The sequence below is a fragment of the Vidua chalybeata genome, chromosome Z (genome assembly GCF_026979565.1).
Source record: "Vidua chalybeata isolate OUT-0048 chromosome Z, bVidCha1 merged haplotype, whole genome shotgun sequence".
Taxonomy (NCBI): domain Eukaryota; kingdom Metazoa; phylum Chordata; class Aves; order Passeriformes; family Viduidae; genus Vidua; species Vidua chalybeata.
Genome location: NC_071570.1, coordinates 10,626,886 through 10,648,907, shown reverse-complemented (window position 1 = coordinate 10,648,907; position 22,022 = coordinate 10,626,886). Strand labels below are relative to the sequence as shown.

Below are 22,022 nucleotides of genomic sequence, written 5' to 3'. Positions count from 1 at the left end.
TACAGTGGAAGACTCTCCAAAATATTCATTTAGCAAAACAATAAGTCTGCAGCAAAAGAAACCTTTGTGTGTCTGTTTGATTGTCAGCCAGACTATATTCAATTATCAGAACACAATACAACTTATGACAATTTAAAAAGTGACCAAGAATTTAGGGTGGTGATTTATTCCACCGAACATTCAAAGGAAATGGAAACATCATAACAGTGCCCAAACCAAGCTAGGCAAAGAAGACTTGAAGCAAGCCAAACAATTATTTTCATTTGATTAGATAGTCAGGAAAAATTGATGTGTAACTGTTGGATATTGCTTATATAAACAAACAACAATATTTTACCTCCAAAGTAGAAAACATCTGAATAAATCTGCAGAGGTATGAAGGCATGAGCAGATGAGGTCACATCATTGTCCACTCTTACACTGATACGACTCCTTTTGACAGAGAGAGATACAGAATGCCACTGGCCGTTATTTAATCCAGCACCTGAAAGAAAAATAAAACCCCAAAATTTAGTATGAACTTCCACCTATTGTTATACCTATCTAAATGTTTTAGAATTGAGAAGAGAAGGAACCAAGAGAGCAATCATTGTCCACATAAAATCTCTAAGTGAGAGTAAAATGAAAAAGAACTTAATAAGCATAAGCATCTTTTGTGAAGACAGAACCTTGCTTCACATTTGATAAATAAAAAATAAAGCTACTTCAGTGATTAAGTCTTAGTGCTGTAGTACTATTGTTGTAGGCTAATTATCTGTAATATATTAATTTAATGTAATGACTGCGAAGAGTATCCTCTCAATCCAAGGAGGTTATCATTAAAACATCATTGTAATGGTAGATATAGTATTTTACACATAGTACATATTTTTATTACACTGTTACAAAGTGGTCATTATATTACAATATGGCAAAATAGCAAAATACTGTAGATGCTAAAAGGTTCAGTAATCATCATGTCAGTGCCACAAGACAATTTTGCTTTCAGCTGATTCTTTTATTGTACATGTGTGAGAAAATTTTCTGTGAGTTTAGCCACAACCACAAATTTACATTACCTCTGGCTGTGTAGGTGTAAGGTATGACAAAGCAATAAACCTATAGCCCTGATTCTGGAAAACACTTATGTATATATATATAAATTCTACACAGGGCAGCATGTTACCATGTTATTATCTTTAACAAGTGCTTAAAGTCAATCATGTTCTTGAGTATTCTTCAGGACAAATGTACTTCTTTCAGTGAAGAACAAAGAATAAAACCATTAAATTAGGCAAAGTATTTTCTTGACTGCAGAATGCCTGTGATTTGTGATCTGTGATTTCCCTATTGAAATTTAATGTATTTATGTAGTCCTCTCTAGAACGTTGTATATGCTGCAGTAACAGTCCATGAGTTAAGAGATTTATTCAAACAGAAAGAAATAAAAAGGGAAATATGAGAAGATTAAAATAGCTAAACTATAACATAATTAGGATCCATAGATTGTTGACTACCACAATCTAAATACAAGACTGAAATAAAATGAAGAGATAAACCCTAGAAGGACATTGCAAACTCAGATGAACTATCACCTAGATAATATCTCCAATGTACTTAAGATTATATTAGTCCTATACACCTTTTCTCTCATTTTCTCCTCACTTCAGTCAGCATATTTATTAAGGAACATGTAACAAGAAATCCTAAACATTTTGCTTTAGCCCCAGCCTCCCATAGGTACTTCAAGTGATTTATTTGGGCTGCAATCAAAAAACAGTTTGATCAATGCTCCTCTTTGCAGGAATTTTTTTTACTGGATCAGGTTGCCAAAACCCCCATACAACATACCCTTGAACATTTCCAGGAGCGGAACATGTAAATATAACCTGTATCACTTTAAAATTTTTAAAAATTAAATTAATTTAAAATTTTAAAATTAAATTAAATTAATTTTAAATTTTTGAATTTTAAAAATCACTTTAAAATTTAAGGAACCTCTAGTTCTGCCACTGCAGATCCTTGGAGGAAAAAAAGAATAAAAATCTCCATTATTGTAAAGAAAGTAAAAATACCTTTTTTATGTATTGAATAAGGCCTTCTCTTATGTATTCAAAGGCCACAATTAGGTCTCCCTAAAGTTTTTTTTTTTTTCCCAGACTGAACAATACCGACTCTCTCAGCCTGTCTTCATGGAGATGTGCTCCAGTCCTCTGATAATTTTCATGGCCCTACTCCTGTCTCTCTCTAGTAGGACCATGTTTTTCTTGTGCTGGGGACCCTAGAGCTTGAAGGAGTTCTTGAGGTGGGGTCTCATCTACCAGCACCCCCAAGTTCTTCTTGACAGGCCTGCTCTTAATCCCTTCCTCCCCCAGCCTGTACTGATACTGGGAAGCACTCAAACCCAGGTGCAGGAATTTGCATTTAGCTTTGCTGAGCTTCATAAGCTTCACATGGGTCCATTCTTCAAGTCTATCAAGCACCTTCCATCTTCAAATCTACCAAGGGTTGCATTCATTCCCTAGAGCAAATCAACTGCACCACAGGTTGGTGTCAACAGCAAACTTGCTGAGGATACACTTGATCACACTACCTATGTCATTACTGAAAATATTAAATCTAGCAATAACCTCTGTCACTTTTATTTTAATTGTTACAAGGATAACTGGCTTTAATTCTTAGTTGTGCATCCTGCTACAGTAGCTTCTTGTTTTGGTGGGTAAACCATATTCAAAACTTTGCAATATTTGACTGTGAAGGTAGGTAAGAGGCTGTCCTAACATATAAAGAATGGTATTTCAGACCATCAGAAGTTTTGGTTACTGGAAAATTAAGAATATGAATTTTACACTTTTTGGTTTGTTGATTGTAATTCACCTTGCTGACCTACTATATGATTTTGGGATGGATATTTTATCTCCCCTTCTTAGTGGCTGGCATGATTAGAGATATTCAACAATGTCCATGTAGCTGAAGTTAAGACTTCCTAGAAATCCCTTTTATTAACTCCAAGAACTAAGGAATGCCATTGTGGGAGCACAAGACACTCTGAAGAAAACTGTTCATTTTAGCCCTTGAATTGAGAACTTTGACTAAATTTACATTTGCTTGTGTACAGTCACTGACTGGTAAAACATCTAAGTGGAAGAGGCCAGTGGACTACCAAAATCTACATTCCATCTGAAACTTATATTGTCTGCTGCTCTACTATGAGTTAGAAAAATGCTTAACCACAAATAAACAGGAAAATCAAAGCCATTAGTTTTTTTAGTACATAATAAGGTAGCTGTTAAACAAGATGTCCATTTATTCTCATGAGTTCCATCATTTTAAATTTAAGTATTAAAATAGGGTCTATGGGATGTCTTGCAGAACAATGATACCTGACCTCAGGAAGACATGTATAAAATACAGTGTATATAAATTATTCAGTGAGAAACAAAAAAAAAAAAAAGTTTAGAGGAAGTAATTTATAGATTAGTCTGAAGTATAACAATGAAATTCCATCACTTAACTAAAACTGCATGGAAATTAAAAGCTGCATAGAAATAGAGTGTCAAAGAAGAAACTGAGTTATAAAATCTAACATTTACACATATTGTAATTCACTTTGGTCTCATAATTCAAAACAAATTAACTTTGTGTTTTCTCTTTTTAAAAAAAAAATCTTTGTTATTTCTTTGTGAATATTTGATGTACTACTTGCAAAAGAGGCTACAAATGAAAGATATTAAGCAGCCGTTCTGCAAAAGAAAGATAGAACTCACTATAACTTAATTAGTTATGAAACAACATGCCATTCTCCTCAGTTTTATATGGTTAAAGAAATTCTTAAAAAACATCGGATAATTAATTTAAGACTTGTGCATAAAGAAATATGCTCAGATTTAGTTATCAAATATTATGTGTGTGTGTGTGTGTGTTTGCATGTGAAAGTCAGGTCATAAATCCTTGCCTGTAGGGGAGCAAATCTTCAGTCCAACCATCCATAATTTAATTACTCAACCTCCAAATGCAGACTTGAATTGCTTCAGTGATTTCTACAACAAACACTTCAAAAACTCAAGGAAAAGTTTCCCATATGGTTTTGTTAGATAAATTACTTCTCAGAAGAGAATAAGATGATTTTGCTGTAGCTTTTGCCTTTACAAAGACAAACACAATTCCTCCTGTTAGACTTTATGAATGGAAAGCTTAATCTAGCATGAGAACATGACATGCTGTTTCAGCATAGAACGTCAAGATTTATTTTGGGATGTTTACACTAATATTTTATGTATTGCATTGCAGCTTTGAAATGGAATAAATTGCCCCATGTGCAAGTCTACCTACTGCTGTTAAAAGTGTCACCACCATCAGCCAGTCTGTTAAAATAGTGCATGGCAACAGTTTCTTTAACATACATCACCCAATTGAACAGCAATTGAAATAGCTCCTAAAAAACCAAATTCATCACTGCTAACTACATGCCACTGACATTCTTACTAAGAAATTGACATTTTCAAATGGTAAGCCTAGGGAAATTTCTTGTCATTAAAGTGGTACTCTGTGCATCAGTTATTTTAGAAAATAAAAAATACCAGAGCTCTTCCTATTATCACCCACAGGAACAGGATGAAAGTATTTATGTAAATTTCAACATTATCTGTGGTCATTACAGGCTTATAGTCTTTTCCTGAGTTAAAATAATCAACGGTTTAAAATTTTACTTGTAATCATTATACACCAGTAGAAATATAATGAACTTCACAGTTTCTTTCTCCCTTCCCCTTCCCCTTCCCCTTCCCCTTCCCCTTCCCCTTCCCCTTCCCCTTCCCCTTCTCCTTTCCCCTTCCCCTTCCCCTTCCCCTTTCCCCTTCCCCTTTCCCCTTCCCCTTTCCCCTTCCCTTTCCTCTTCCCCCTTCCCCTTTCCCCTTCCCCCTTCCCGTTCCCCCTTCCCCTTCCCCCTTCCCCTTTCCCCTTCCCCTTCCCCTTTCCCCTTCCCCTTTCCCCTTCCCCCTTCCCCTTCCCCTTCCCCCTTCCCCTTTCCCCTTCCCCTTTCCCCTTCCCCCTTCCCCTTCCCCTTTCCCCTTCCCCTTTCCCCTTCCCCCTTCCCCTTCCCCTTCCCCTTCCCCTTCCCCTTCCCCTTCCCCTTCCCCTTTCCCCTTCCCCTTTCCCCTTCCCCTTTCCCCTTCCCCTTTCCCCTTCCCCCTCAAGAAAGGGAAGGAATTTTCATTTATTAAGAGGATTTCAAGCAAGGAATCGATCAAAGAAACAGGGGCATGGAACAAAGATTAAGGAGACCTCATGTTCAAATCCTGTGGCTGTTTCTCTGTCCTTCTTTGTTCTGCTTTGCTCCCTTTGCATTATACTGCCTAATAAGTTTTGAGAACAATTTAGATTAGTTGATCCTTATTTTGTCTTTATACTGATTACAACTAGTTTGGGGGTTTCTCTCTTGTTTTTTGTTACATAACTGGAACTAACCTGGTTTCTTTTACACTGATAATATTCTGCTTTGTGAATACGAAATTGAAAATACATGCTTGTGTATGGGTCAAAATGAATCAAAGATCAAGTGATGTTTTGGATATCATAAATGTGTTTTCTGCATCCAAATTCACCATTGCTTCTACATTCCTCCTGCTACTGGACTCTGGTCATCTTTGTCCATACAGAAACCACTCCAACCCCATCTTCAATTTCCTCATATGATACATTCCTTGTAATCCCTCTTATCCACCTAATTTCTATTGTCTTTTTTTCTGTCTTAGGACTCATCATATCATATCACATCATATAATCAATCTACAAGTAAAGGGCAAAATTCAATTTGTTTGCATAAAAATGAGAAGCTCTAAGGTAGCTGTGATACATGGAATGACAGACAATAGTACAATACTGATGAAGAGCTGCTAGGTGAAGGTGATGATGTTATTACATGGGGATGTTACTGGATCTCAGCATTTTATAAAAAGCCTTTGAAGGTGGAGATGATGTTTTTCTGTCCTGCTGTCATATTTCCTGAAAGATGGAGATTCCTGACTGGGCTAACAGTCTTGTTGTTCCCACATCAACTGCCAACAGTGCTCAGAAAAACTGAGGAGACTCTTTGTGAAAGACTTAGTCCCATTCCTGCCAGGCAGAGAGAAAGTTAAAGCTGGAATCTGCTTAGAATCCCAACTGAATACTCTCTAACATGACTGTGTATCACTATAGTAGCTTCATCCTTTTGTCTTGACATATTTGTTTGCCAACGGTGAAATTACTCATCAGAAGAGTAGACTAGGTACTAGCTTTCTGAAAATCTGTTTTACCTTGAGGGATGCCTAGCAGTGCACTATCAAAACTAGATGATCTAGTCTTGATTCAGTGTTTAACTACAAAAGTGACCCTTTAGCTCTCAGATATTCATTTTCCTCAAGTTACCTTTTCTTTTTAATCTTAGACTCAAACTTGCCCTGGTTTTCTGAAACACAATCTGATATTAGGCATCCACTGTCCCAGACTAATGGATATACCTGCAATTGAGAACTCTAAAAATAACAGACATTATATTTATAGTGATCTATAACTTTATAAAAATATTTGTTACTTGATACCTTTTGAAAGCACAGATAAATGGCAAAAAAACATCTTAATGACTTAGCTTGACAGAGTAAGCGACTAAATTTCTTACACTTCACAACTGAGAAAGTTGCTTAGATTTCCCAGGTTATACACATGAGCTGTACACAGTGTATGCATGTTAAATTAAGGATTCAATTTTTCAGTCTATATTACTGCAAGTAATTTCTGCTCACTCATGGGGAAAAAAGAATAGGTATATTTGTGAAAAAAGAAAGCATTTAGAAATAATTGGGTGTAAAATTCCCACGAGTAAAGCAAAGCTGCACACAAACTAATAAAAAAAAAGTCAAGAAAGCAAGTACTAAATAAATAACTAAATTTTTTTTTATTTTATGCATAGGCGTCTTGTAATTTTTTTTCTTAATTTCTGTTACCTGTAGTGATGTCACTCAGTACTTTTCCTGTTTTATGAAGATTGATTTTGACCCTCCCATCACTCAGATATAAGAGGAAACCACCAGAAGACCAGTGCAGTTTACTGGATAACAGAAGTCCTTCCTTGTTCCAAGTGCGAAACTGAAAACTGACAAATACTTCATCTTGCCCTGATGTGCCTCGCAGTGCCAGGAAACTGCTGGAGCTCAGAAATGTAACAGGAACCACCCGTGGCTCTAAACATGAGAAAGACATATTGCCCTAGAAATAAATAAAACAAATATGGCATTAGGAAGAGTCATGAGAATTTCTTCATGGAAACTGCAGTTTCAAAACACGGTACATAGTACTTGAATGTATTAGTCTAAAAATCAAACATGAACATCATCAGTTTGAGAAATGTTAACATAGTTGTCTGACCAGAGTAGACTCATCTGCCTGCACAGAGTGGCACAGACCTTTGAGGGAATGACTTAAGATCCTAAATTATGAGGCTGATTTAATGCTACTTCAGGAGTTCCCGGGTTGGCTCAGCCTCAGTAAGCATTAGGGACTTGGCAAATTCTTCAATGACAAATAAATGCCATGCCACTGACTGCATGTAAACACTTACATGGGTCTAAATGCGTGGATGCAGAGAAGAATGTTGAGCTGGCACTGGTTGTTTAAGATGGTGTTAAATTTAAGAAAAAAAATTCCAAATTAATGCAATTGGAAATGTGCACCAACTACAGTATTTGTTTTCACAAACAGAAAAATTCCACATATAAACTCTTGCTACTTACAAATGCACAGCACATACTTTTCAAGTTAAGAGGGAATGTGTTTTCAAGCAGGCCCATAAGGACTAGATGATGAGTCAGATTTATTCACCTAGCATTTATTTTGTGCTTACCTTCTTCTGAAATAACTATTTCTTACATAATCTTGTGGTTGAATTAATTGAGAACTTCTGAGAGTAACCTGCATCTGTACTTGTACTTAGTGATGCAGATAAGAAATCTGGAATGGGAATAATGCATTTTTTGCATCTGGTGTCAGAGTTAATTAACACTTTATGGTGCTTGATAGTAGTACACTGAGCACTCTGATCTAATGACTTGCTGACACCACTTGAACTATAACTAATTTGTTCTGGAAAAAGGATTACTAAAGATTAAGGTTTTTGGAATTTAAAGTGCACCTAATTTCTGTTCAACACTAAGATGTTTTAAACTTTTGAGCATACATAAAACTTTGACCACACATTAAGTAGCTTTAAAATCAATTTAAGAAAAGTATTCACTAGTCCATGGTGTGGCAAAGTATTAAAGTTTATGGGTTTTCATTTTCTTTAAGGAAAATAGATAAATAAGTAAAAGCTTTGTCTTACGAGCTCAGCTGTACATAAATGGTCAGCTAAACTGACACACAGTAAAAAGGTACTCATCAGATTAATAAACCTTAAATGTTAAAAGCTGGTCATTTCCAGACTCCCCAAATAAAGTGCCTATTTAACAGGGATTCTGTGGTAACAGAGATTCTTTCTATAATATTTAAATTATGAAGCATCTCCTAAATAGTTTTGAAAGTAGCACAACAATTTAAAACATTTGACATGAAAGTAATTATATATTCTATTACAGATAAGTTCATAGATGCCCTTCCACTAGTCTACCCAGAGCCTGCTATAACTGCCCATTCCCCAGTATTCATAAGCATCATGCAGATGTACAAGCTCAGATAATTTTAGAATATTTCCAGTGAAATTCACATGAAAAGTGATGCCTCTCATCAATTTCTTCTATGACAGAGACAAATTTCTTCTATGACAGAGATCAAATTTGATTCTTTGTATTCTGAATAGAAATCCAAGTTAAAATATTTGGATCATGAAAGCATTTAATATATTTTTAATAATTCTGAGCAGATTTCTATGACCTCTGCATTTCCTGCTGCTAAATAAGTACATGTTGCAAACAGAGACGATCCTTGCTGTTCTAGGGAAAAACAAAACAAAACAAAACCAACAGCAAAGGACTCAGTAAAATGTCTAGAAAGCCTTTTATAATACAGAAGACATTTGTTTTGTTATTGGAATTGTTTCTCTAAAAGGTAGGAATTTGGATAATATGACTTCTGGCCTTGTCACAATAAATGCATTAAACCCACCAACCTAAACTAAAGGTCTTCAGAAAAAGATCAGTATAAATTGAAAAACAGAACTGATTTATCAAAATTATAATGCTCTGGACAAAGTGGATCAGTGTCCTCAGAAATAAAGAACTTTTAAAACATACTGCTGGTGTTCTTATTAGTCAGGCACATATACTTTGCTACAAAGCCAAAGATTTGATGGTTTCTGATGCATCTTGTTACTCACTGACTTTTGTCACCCAGTTAGATAGCACACAACATTGTGATATCAGACATTATCTAAATATCAGCTCAAGATCTCAAAAATAAAATACATCCTGCCTTTTCTACTAGGATGAGTCTACTCAGCATATAATGAAAAGTAGCCCAGCTTGGTAATTACTTCATTTTCCTTTCATTACCTAACATAGATTTTACTAGAACTGTGTGCTACAACAGGTTGGATTTGAAAGTGGTTGTGATCTTTTTCTCTGTTTTAGTTATTTATTCTTTCTTAACTATAAATCTCTTACCACAATGTAGATCTGAGATTTATGCCTCCTGGCCAGGTCAATAATGTTCACTCCATTATAATAAATATTTTCAAAACACCCATGAAAGTTCCTGCGTGATAATGTCCCTGATTTTCCAGGCACTGGGATCCCTCCAAAGCTGAGCTTAGAAAGAGAAGAGAAATCAATAATACTATTAAGTAATTTTCTAAGGAAAGAAGTTGACTATACTGTAAGAGCAGAAGTCAAAGACTAGCCTATAATGAATCTGCGACTTCTTGTGTATTTCACTGTATCACATCTACATATTAAAAGAATAGGCTAACAAAAAATTAGGCTATATCAAGTCAAATGTATGTAGCAAATCATTCTGACATTTTGGCTTTTTTATCTTCTTCTGATAAGTATCTGTGTCTTGAATCCGTTTTCAGGGTCCATTACAGCTCTGAAACCAAGGAGAAGAAGGACAAGGCCAAGTACAGGGAGACTATGCAAAACAGTGTAAAAAGGGAGAGGACAATTAGCAACAACTTCTTTAGAAATTTGAGCCTAACTTCTCCACTCTGTGCACACCATAACTACTATAATAGAAAGCAAGACTGCATCAAATTACATTATTCTAGGACAGATTTGAAACAAACTAAAGGAGGTACATTTTCCCTTTCAAAATGCTTAGGTTGTGCAGTTCCTTTGTATGGTGCTGTAAAATTACTTAGTTTCAGAAAGAGATTGGAAGATTTAACAAAAATAAAAACCCATTGAGAGCTACTAAATTCAAGAATATCATTCCTTCTAAATACATCCCTGCCCTAAGGCAAAAGCTGCTAGAAAGCAGTAAATAATTTTAGAAAAACATTGCCACAAGGGTGACCTTAGTTCTGCTCTCGTCTATATTTTAACTCTTTTACATTATCAGAAATAGGATTCCAGTATAAGTGAACATTTGAGCTCACATATTTCAAATCTGTTTTAGACAACATTGTAAAAAAGGTCAGTCTAAACTATTAACCTTTCAATTTTTAAATTTGTTTTAAAACAAATTGTCAACCAGTTATTTTTGCTCTTGCTTTTTTTTTTAATTAATATGATCCTCCAAACTTTGATATTATGATTTACATTCAGAAATTCTGAGCAGATATTTTTGAAATAGAATAATGCAGACACAGAACAGCATGACATCTCACTCTAAAATACTTAAAAATTGAATGAGTACAATAAAGTCTGCAGGTTCCTGACATTTTGCTCTATCACTCATTGTCTTATCCAACAAACAGTATAGGGCAAACATAAAGCAGCCAGTCATCACATTTCAACTGTGAAATAGTGGTATTTTTAACCACAGGCAGGAAAATTTCACAGCATATTACATCTACTACTTTTCATGAATCTACTATTTGTGCAAGAAACATTTTTTCCACAGCATAATTTTCAGATCTAGCAGGGATTTAAGTATTGATATAAATATTTCTGCAATGTTTTTTATGCTGACATTGCAATTTTCATCGAGTTTTATATTCATAACATTAATATTCATTAAATAACAGCATTGAGTTGGGTCTCATTCATTATGTTTACAATATTGTTTATCACATTCGCAGATCTACTAAAACAAAGGTATTAATGAATTCTGAGATGAAAAAGATGGTCTTTTGAAAATACTGAGTTGAGTCTAGTGGAAGATTTGTACTCTAAGAACATTTTTTTTTTCATTGATTCATTTCCTTAACAGACAGAAAATCCCCAAGGTATTAAGGACTACAAATTTCCTTAAGTTCTGTTTCCTTTGCCTGTTTCTGTGCATTTGCATAACAAAGGAAATAAATGTAATAAAGGAAAGATAATTTTCACACCTCATAATCAAGGTCCAAATAACTGAATTCTCCTTTGGCATGAAAATGATGAGTGTGTTTATCCACTGTAAAGTTTACTTGATTGTTAAAATGCTCAATGAGAACAGAATGCCAGTGTTGATCATCCAAAAGGCTGCCCAGCGTAATATTAATTTGGGCAATAGTAGGATGAGTTTTAGTATCACCTTGAAAGAAGAAAAATAAAATCTATTAATTTCATTCAAAAATATAATTATTCAAAAATATACTGCTAGTTCAACATTAAAATCCACTTAACAGTTTAACAAAAGTTTTAGTCAAGAAATACCTAGTAACTGTATTAGACTTTATGAGACTATAGCTGTTACCTAAATTAATGAGTAGGGACAGCTTCCCTTTAGTTAATTCCATGGTGATGTGGTCTCCATTTTGTCCTTCTCTGTGGAGGAGAATTCCATCACTTTGCATTGTCTTAAACTTCAGAGAAATCACATCTTTCAGTGCATTAATGAGTTTTTTATTTAATGTGTAAATTAGACAACTTTTCCCATCAAAGCCAACCACCTCAGACCCTAGAAGTAAAGAAATGAAAGATAATGTATAATGCTATGTCTAAAAGAAACAGTTGCATGTTACTTCAATATGGTATGAAGTTCCATCACTAACATCTCTGATCACTTGTGCACAGTAAATCGTACTTTATTTTTCCCTGTATATTAAGACTGTTGTGTTTTAATGATGATGGCATAACTAGATAATAAAACCATGTGAGAAAAGATCTGGCCTCTATTCAAATCTAATAATGTTCTCATATGCTGGTCTTCCTTTCCTTGGAGATATGAAGTACTTTGACCATTTCTATTTTTACTTGTATTCTTACGCTGAAAATCGCTATTAATTTATGTGCAATTCATCCCAATGAACAAAATCAAGACCAAAAAAAAAGCCAAAGCTGCGCTGACCTTTGGGAAGGGAAGGGAATTGGGCTAACTGATTTTATGAATATCTGTCAAAATCAGTGCAGATTGAACAAGACACACACCAAGGAACTGATAACACTATAAAAAGCTCATAGAGTATTCACAGTTCATATGTAATGAAGAAAAAAGTAATTACCCTTGAAAAATATATTTTTGAAGTGAATGAAGATGTAAAGGACACTCAATAAAATGTTTTTTCGACTGATTGGTTGACTTCTTGCAAGTCAAGGGAAACTCATTATCTATTTACTAACTTTATATAATTTCATTAAAAATATTTCTCCATATTTTCAGCATGGAAATGGAATGAATTCAAATTAACTCTTGTACATTAGATTAGTAATTTATATTCCATTTTCATAAAGGTCTTGTTGAGTGAATGATTTTCTTTATATTTTGATAATGAAGAATCAATTTATCAAATGTACAATGAATCAACATAATGTTCTACCTAAATATGAACCCTAGATTAACCATTTTACTTCCTTTTGTCATTGAATGAAAAGTGTTAATTAATGAATTAAAATAATGAATGTGATGCAGAATAGCTTCAATAAAGACTTCAATAAGACCACTTGTACATTTATATACATCTATCAAACCAGCTAACTAGACATTCTTAGTAGGCAATGATAACCGTAAGATTGGGAATATACTCTTCTTATTAGTTATTGGGGCAACAGGATAAACAACATTAACATGGCTCTCCAAAATCCCTTACACTATTCTGCAGCACTAGTTCCTAAGAAGCAATATCTGTTTTGTCTAAATTTGGAAAAGAAACAAAATTAAATTTTGCCCCTGCCCTCACCCCATGAATTAATGAAGATTGTGAAAGGGTTGCAGATGGCAATCAAAATTCTTGTCACATTTCTCACACAGGCCTTGTCTTCACCATCCATACATTACCCCCAGAAATATATTTAAAGAGTTGTGAGAAAGACAGCTTGGGTGTCCTGCAGGGTTATAAAGATAAATAAAATGTGGGCACATATCCAGAGTACCATAAGATTTTCCTCTCTTATTTAACAACTACTTGCAACTTGCTGGACTTCAAAGTCCTCTACCTGGATTTTCTCTACTGTTGTAAATAAGAAAAATAAAACTGGTGGACTTGTTTTATGAACACTCATCTTTTGTTTCCACAATTTGTAATGTGCGTTCCTTAAATTAATGTGATCTAAATCCTAACTGCACTATAAAAATATCTTTGGAAATCACAAAATGCCCCTGAGAAACTGAAAATTCTGGAAGCCTCACATACCACAGGACCAAGACTCCTAGTGATCCTGAGCAAAAGTTTTAGTTGAAATGTCTTTGAATATTTTTTTTTTAATCTTTACATCAATTGAATTTGATGCTAATGTTCTATAAAGAAAAAAAAAAGTAAACCAATGCAAGCCAACTGGCCATTATTCCAGTCAGAAGAGGATATGAAGTCCTTTCTTTGACTGATGTAACTGTAATATTGACCTAAAGTATTTCAGCCAGGAAGGAAATGCTGAAAAAACTTCACTACAATTAGATGTGATAGAAGAAAAAAGGGTTTGAGCAGTATCTGCAGTGCTTTTTCTTAGGTATCCTAACATACAGAACTGACAATTTTGAATATGCATTATATATTTATTTTCCAGTTACCTATATTCTACAACTTTATATATTTGTCATTTTCAGATTTAAACCTATCTTTCTGCCCACTATGCCAAAAAAAATTCCCACCTTTTTGTTTCTTTGATTTCTATTTTTAGACTATTGGTTTTCTACAGGTTCACTAGAAGATAAGAGAGTACTGTAATGAAGAGGAGAAATTGTAAGCTAAGCACATTCCTAATATCCCTTTTTTTAAGTGTCACGACATAGCTTAACCTTAACTGTGTTTTACATGGTTTAATTGTCACAATCTGGCATTTCAGGAACAAGACACAGGAAATGTCAGTAGAAACTCATTGTTCTCTTTTGTACACACTAAATAGAAAGAACTATCATGCAGAGGCTTCAGACAGATTTTTGGCTGAGGTTCAGCACAGCGTATTTGCAGTGTTGTCATGGAACAAGCAGATGTTTTATCGCTTCACATGAAGGTAGGTTGAACACCTGGAGGTAGAAAACAAAGGATCTTTCTCTTTCTTTTCTTTCTTTCTTTCTTTCTTTCTTTCTTCTTTCTTTCTTTCTTTCTTTCTTTCTTTCTTTCTTTCTTTCTTTCTTTCTTTCTTTCTTTCTTTCTTTCTTTCTTTCTTTCTTTCTTTTTTTCTTTTCTTTCTTTCTTTCTTTTTCTTTCTTTCTTTCTTTCTTCTTTCTTTCTTTCTTTCTTTCTTTCTTTCTTCTTTCTTTCTTTCTCTTTCTTTCTTTCTTTCTTTCTCTCTTTCTCTCTTTCCTCTCTTTCTCTCTTTCTCCCTCTTTCTCTCTTTCTCTTTCTTTCTTTCTTTCTTTCTTCTTTCTTTCTTTCTTTCTTTCTTCTTTCTTTCTTCTTTCTTTCTTTCTTTCTTTCTTTCTTTCTTTCTTTCTTTCTTTCTTTCTTTCTTCTTTCTTTCTTTCTTTCTTTCTTTCTTCTTTCTTTCTTTCTTTCTTTCTTCTTTCTTTCTTTCTTTCTTTCTTTCTTTCTTTCTTTCTTTCTTTCTTCTTTCTTTCTTTCTTTCTTTCTTTCTTTCTTTCTTTCTTTCTTTCTTTCTTTCTTTCTTTCTTTTCTTTCTTTCTTTCTTTCTTCTTTCTTTCTTTCTTTCTTTCTTCTTTCTTTCTTTCTTTCTTTCTTTCTTTCTCTTTCTCTCTTTCTTTCTCCCTTTCTTTCTCCCTTTCTCTCTTTCTTTCTCTCTTTCTCTCTCCCTTTCTCCCTTTCTCCCTTTCTCTCTTTCTCTCTCTTTTCTCTCTTTCTTTCTCTCTCTCTTTCTCTCTCTCTTTCTCTATTTCTTTCTTTTCTTTCTTTTTCTTCCTTCCTTCCTTCCTTCCTTCCTTCCTTCCTTCCTTCCTTCCTTCCTTCCTTCCTTCCTTCCTTCCTTCCTTCCTTCCTTCCTTCCTTCCTTCCTTCCTTCCTTCCTTCCTTCCTTCCTTCCTTCCTTCCTTCCTTCCTTCCTTCCTTCCTTCCTTCCTTCCTTCCTTCCTTCCTTCCTTCCTTCCTTCCTTCCTTCCTTCCTTCCTTCCTTCCTTCCTTCCTTCCTTCCTTCCTTCCTTCCTTCCTTCCTTCCTTCCTTCCTTCCTTCCTTCCTTCCTTCCTTCCTTCCTTCCTTCCTTCCTTCCTTCCTTCCTTCCTTCCTTCCTTCCTTCCTTCCTTCCTTCCTTCCTTCCTTCCTTCCTTCCTTCCTTCCTTCCTTCCTTCCTTCCTTCCTTCCTTCCTTCCTTCCTTCCTTCCTTCCTTCCTTCCTTCCTTCCTTCCTTCCTTCCTTCCCTCCTTCCGCAACTTCCGCAACTTCCGCAACTTCCGCAACTTCCTTCCGCAACTTCCTTCCGCAACTTCCTTCCGCAACTTCCTTCCTTCCTTCCTTCCTTCCTTCCTTCCTTCCGCAACTTCCGCAACTTCCGCAACTTCCGCAACTTCCGCAACTTCCGCAACTTCCTTCCGCAACTTCCTTCCGCAACTTCCTTCCTTCCGCAACTTCCTTCCTTCCTTCCTTCCGCAACTTCCTTCCGCAACTTCCTTCCTTCCTTCCTTCCTTCCTTCCTTCCTTCCTTCCTTCCTTCCTTCCTTCCTTCCTTCCTTCCTTCCTTCCTTCCTTCCTTCCTTCCTTCCTTCCTTCCTTCCTTCCTTCCTTCCTTCCTTCCTTCCTTCCTTCCTTCCTTCCTTCCTTCCTTCCTTCCTTCCTTCCTTCCTTCCTTCCTTCCTTCCTTCCTTCCTTCCTTCCTTCCTTCCTTCCTTCCTTCCTTCCTTCCTTCCTTCCTTCCTTCCTTCCTTCCTTCCTTCCTTCCGCAACTTCCTTCCTTCCTTCCTTCCTTCCTTCCTTCCTTCCTTCCTTCCTTCCTTCCTTCCTTCCTTCCTTCCTTCCGCAACTTCCTTCCTTCCGCAACTTCCTTCCTTCCTTCCTTCCTTCCGCAACTTCCTTCCTTCCTTCCTTCCTTCCTTCCTTCCGCAACTTCCTTCCTTCCTTCCTTCCGCAACTTCCTTCCTTCCGCAACTTCCTTCCTTCCTTCCTTCCTTCCTTCCGCAACTTCCTTCCTTCCGCAACTTCCTTCCTTCCGCAACTTCCTTCCTTCCGCAACTTCCTTCCTTCCTTCCTTCCTTCCTTCCGCAACTTCCTTCCTTCCTTCCTTCCGCAACTTCCTTCCTTCCGCAACTTCCTTCCTTCCGCAACTTCCTTCCTTCCTTCCTTCCGCAACTTCCTTCCTTCCTTCCTTCCTTCCTTCCTTCCTTCCTTCCTTCCTTCCTTCCTTCCTTCCTTCCTTCCTTCCTTCCTTCCTTCCTTCCTTCCTTCCTTCCTTCCTTCCTTCCTTCCTTCCTTCCTTCCTTCCTTCCTTCCTTCCTTCCTTCCTTCCTTCCTTCCTTCCTTCCTTCCTTCCTTCCTTCCTTCCTTCCTTCCTTCCTTCCTTCCTTCCTTCCTTCCTTCCTTCCTTCCTTCCTTCCTTCCTTCCTTCCTTCCTTCCTTCCTTCCTTCCTTCCTTCCTTCCTTCCTTCCTTCCTTCCTTCCTTCCTTCCTTCCTTCCTTCCTTCCTTCCTTCCTTCCTTCCTTCCTTCCTTCCTTCCTTCCTTCCTTCCTTCCTAACTTCCTTCCGCAACTTCCTTCCGCAACTTCCTTCCGCAACTTCCTTCCGCAACTTCCTTCCGCAACTTCCTTCCGCAACTTCCTTCCTTCCTTCCGCAACTTCCTTCCTTCCTTCCGCAACTTCCTTCCTTCCTTCCTTCCTTCCTTCCTTCCTTCCTTCCTTCCTTCCTTCCTTCCTTCCTTCCTTCCTTCCTTCCTTCCTTCCTTCCTTCCTTCCTTCCTTCCTTCCTTCCTTCCTTCCTTCCTTCCTTCCTTCCTTCCTTCCTTCCTTCCTTCCTTCCTTCCTTCCTTCCTTCCTTCCTTCCTTCCTTCCTTCCTTCCTTCCTTCCTTCCTTCCTTCCTTCCTTCCTTCCTTCCTTCCTTCCTTCCTTCCTTCCTTCCTTCCTTCCTTCCTTCCTTCCTTCCTTCCTTCCTTCCTTCCTTCCTTCCTTCCTTCCTTCCTTCCTTCCTTCCTTCCTTCCTTCCTTCCTTCCTTCCTTCCTTCCTTCCTTCCTTCCTTCCTTCCTTCCTTCCTTCCTTCCTTCCTTCCTTCCGCAACTTCCTTCCGCAACTTCCTTCCGCAACTTCCTTCCGCAACTTCCTTCCTTCCGCAACTTCCTTCCTTCCGCAACTTCCTTCCTTCCGCAACTTCCTTCCGCAACTTCCTTCCGCAACTTCCTTCCTTCCTTCCTTCCTTCCTTCCTTCCTTCCTTCCGCAACTTCCGCAACTTCCGCAACTTCCGCAACTTCCGCAACTTCCGCAACTTCCGCAACTTCCGCAACTTCCTTCCGCAACTTCCTTCCGCAACTTCCTTCCTTCCTTCCGCAACTTCCTTCCGCAACTTCCTTCTGCAACTTCCTTCCTTCTTTCCTTCCTTCCTTCCGAACTTCCGTAACTTCCTTCCGCAACTTCCTTCCACAACTTCTGCAACTTCCTTCCACAACTTCCTTCCTTCCTTCCGCAACTTGCTTCTGCAACTTTCTTCCTTGCCTTCCTGCCTTCCTTTCCTTCCTGCCTGCCTGTCTGCCTCCCTCCCTCTCTCCCTCTTTTCCTTTCTTTAAATGACTGTAGAACATGCGTTAAAAAACCAAGGAACATTGCAGAGACGGCAGAGTGAGAAGAACTCAAAGCTAAAAAAAAAAGGGAAGGGGGACTCTTTAAATATTTCATATAAGTCCATAACTGACTACCCTTATTTGGCCTTTCTACTCAATGAATGCTGAGACAAAAATGGAAGGGCTTGTCTGGATGCACACTTTAGAAACATCTAAAATGTGACAGTCCTTCATCTAAACAGTTTATCGGAGAAAACGAGTGGTATGTAAAAAAAAAAAATAAAAAAAAAGAAAGAAAGAGAAAAACCCCATTATAATCTGCTACATCCTACAGGAAAATATAATGACTATGACCAAGCCTCACTGAGACTGTAATTAAAGGGGAAACACTTTTTGAGAATACTAGGCAAAGTTATTCAGAGCAGGCATTTGACTGGAAGATAGCAGATTTGAAGTAGTGTCAAAATTTACTCAGTATTATGACGTTATTAAGATAGTAATGACGTTTTTAGAACATAGAGACATACTTTTTTTCACATCACTTTATGGAGTAGAGAGATCTACATCCTGTATTCTTGCAAGTTTAGTTTTAGTTGTGTATTTTCTAACAGGTAAAACTGAAGAATTAAATTGGTGCATTTGCACTTGAATACAGAACACAGTTCACATACTTGATAGCAAATGAAAAGAGAATTGTTTAGTCTTAAAATCTAATGCCCAGTGAGAGCTCTCTGAAGGAAAGGATGAGAAAATGGGACATGTAAAACATGTGAATCAAAGCTAAAGTAGTTATTGGCATTTCTGCTTTTTTTTCTGGTCCCACTGTGAAAAGTACAGTTATTCAAAAAGAGCCAGGCACATTATAACAATAAATGCATGTCCTCATTGTGCCTGATAACTGGAGAGAAAGTATTAAGCTTTTACATTTTAAAATAATTTTTAAAACTGTAAATCTATAATTGCCTGGTTTGTCTTCAATGGCAACCACTGAATTTGCCCAGTAAAGGCACTAGGTAATCAGGAGATAATCAAAATAAATACAGAAATTATAAGAAGTCTGCAATTCATTTGGAATGATAGCATTTATAAATAGGGGAAAAAAAGCATTTCTTGAACGCTCAATATCATTAATTCAGAGAAAATCTTAACCAGCTTAAAAAAATTTACGTATTTTTGATGCCATCATATTCTTCACATACTGCATCATAGTGAATAATGGATGAAGTAAATATTCTTTTTAAATTCATCCTAATCTTAGAAGATAACTATAGTTGATTTACTTCTATAAGCTATCTATAGGATACATTCTGTGCCATGTTATGTAACATGCAAAAAATTATAATCTTCCTCAAAAATAGTTAATGGCTACACAAAAATATTTTAATTTCATAACTTATTCTAAGTTATTCTAAGCTTATTCTAAATGCTTTCTTTTTTTCAGTTGCATGGACACTTTATTTATCCTTTAGACTCATAGAGTTTTCCACAGGTGGGCAACAGGCAAGACACAGAAAAGAGCCATAATATGGATCTCGCAAGAGAAAATTATTATAGTGAATATAAATAATTAATATCTGGCTTTTAGGCATGGTCAAAAGAGATCTCTTCAGTTTGAAGATGTTTTAGAGCAAAACTAAGTAAGGATTTAAATGTTATCACATCCACAAGGTGAAGGACTGTGAAGAAGCAAAGCTGATGACTATCAATGAATTTTAAAGTGAAGCTTAAAGAGAAGAAAGACTATTCTGCCATCATGCACCACAAAAATCAGGTCTCAAATGGAAGACTCAGATGAGACTTCAGCTTTGAATGATAAATTCATCTGTTCAGCCTCCATTTTTAAAATTTAGTTGTCCTGGAACTTAAAAGAGTTGGGGGTAAGTTGAATCATGGTCATATTTCTCAGTGACTCAGTTTTCAAGGCCATTTTGTCAGATCATTCTAGGAATCATAAGTCATGTTCCCAGTCTCAAGGCAGCTGTCAATGAGGAATTTGGTGTGAGCCTTTCAGGCTCTTCTCCTGGTATGAGATGTCTGTTTTCTGGGATGAGGAAGTTCACCTGACTTCTGAGGTGACCTAATCTCCTGCATCCAAGTTTAAATTTTCAATATCCTAAGTTATCCTAACTTTTACCAATTTTAAAAAGTTAAGGCAGAAAGCTCAGAGATATGTTTTCCTGATAACCACTTAAGGTCAGATAAAAATGCATGGCAATAGAAAACAGGTATATGGAGATCATTCAAAAGAGATCAACCATAGAAAGTATAACTTAAATAAAGAAGTTGAAAAACAAAACAAAACAAAACAAAACAACAGATAAAAGTATGCACAAAAAGCAGTTAAAAAGGTTGCTTAAAATAAATTCTGTTTCCATCATGGTGAAGAGATGTGAAGAATAAAAAAGCAGTAAAAAAACTTACATAGACAAATTTTTTAAAAAATCCATGGATGAAAAACTGCAACAGGAAGATGTCAGGAATATTTACACTGTTCAGCAGATCAATAAAACCATGATACTTATGCAATCTACTTCCAAAGGCTTATGTCAGTTATTAAGGGCACAAAAGCTATTCTAAAAGTACCCCTTAAATATACAAAAACTGTGTGTCCTTCAATTTTGAAAGTGTCCTTCAATTTTTTATTTGTGGATCTATCTAGTTGTATTTACTGGCTCAGGATCAAGACCATATAGATTTAAAATTGTAAACATTTAGCATATTTTGGCCTTCAGATAGATAGCAAGTATACCATGTTAAGATGCAATTTTTAGGACTATGACAAAAAAAAAAGAATGAATTTGCATAAAATCAGTTATTGGATTTTGTCCACACCATTCATTCCAATACAGAAAGGACTGGAAAATAAGCATCACATATTGATAGTTGATGTAGAAATACTGTAGTATGCACATAAACTTATTAAATCAGTTTTATTTGAGATTAAATTTAGTCTTAGAAATCTACTTTCAAATGCTATTTAGGCAGCAAGAGACATTGATGAAGATTAATTTCATTTAGCTGACTCAGAAATAAACTTACTATATGTGCATCCGTACACTTCAATGCGCATTCCAATCCTGCCATTTGGATTCCAGTCCAAAGGCACAAAACGGAGAAATCTTGCTTTAATAGAATGCTGAAGCTTATAGTACACAACACTGTCTGCATTTGTGTTTCCAGAAAAGGCCTAGAAGAAAATGAAAATGAAATCAGCCACATCCACATTGAATACAGAAATACATGGAAGTATCACTGATCTTTTCATGTATTTTATTTCCACTTCATCTGGCAAACAGTCAAGCACAGGAATAAAATGCAGTTGTTAGTGAATTCCATAGGAACATTTGATGATTCAATATTGAAGATTCTTTTAGATAAGGTGTTAACTCATCTGTGTATTTAGCACTGATGCCCCACACCGCAAAGTATTTAACAGCTTCTAAAATTTCAGTGAACAGACCCTGCAAACCCAAACATTCCTGTCAAAAAACATGTGGAATATCCTCACATTTCAGTGCTCTATCTAACACTTTAGCATAAGAAAACAGTGATGTATACAAATTCCTTCTATTGAAAGGCTAAATGGATTTCATTTCAAGCCTGCTTTTCAAATGCATAGCATGCTGTATTTAAAATGGTCTTATACTGACAGATCATGGTAATAAAAGACTTGTTTCCAAGTAAAGAATCTGAAGTATTGTAAAATGGATGTGTTTCAGTGTCTTGTTAAAAAAGAAGACTCTTTATTTCAGTTTTTTAACAAGGTGAAAAAAAAAGTAAACTTTTTTGCAGTATTTAACCGATAAAACTACTTTCCCTTTTTCTTATATAAAGAAAACAGAAATACATAAAAATGTAAAGAAGAAAATTTTAAAAAGCTGTAATAATAAACTATACCAT

The 22,022-nt window shown here is 36.1% G+C and overlaps 1 protein-coding gene across 1 annotated transcript in view; it reads right to left on the bottom strand.

Moving 5' to 3' along the window:
- The window catches only part of CNTNAP4 (contactin associated protein family member 4), a 216,820-nt gene that overhangs the window by 63,718 nt on the left and 131,080 nt on the right, over nt 1-22,022 (bottom strand). Inside the window, exons 4-9 of the mRNA XM_053931894.1 lie at nt 21,162-21,309; nt 11,788-11,991; nt 11,441-11,625; nt 9,612-9,755; nt 6,963-7,224; nt 338-484 (exon numbers count right to left, since the gene is read on the bottom strand). Coding sequence (XP_053787869.1) covers nt 338-484; nt 6,963-7,224; nt 9,612-9,755; nt 11,441-11,625; nt 11,788-11,991; nt 21,162-21,309 — 1,090 coding nt within the window. The remainder of the gene's footprint in view (nt 1-337; nt 485-6,962; nt 7,225-9,611; nt 9,756-11,440; nt 11,626-11,787; nt 11,992-21,161; nt 21,310-22,022) is intronic.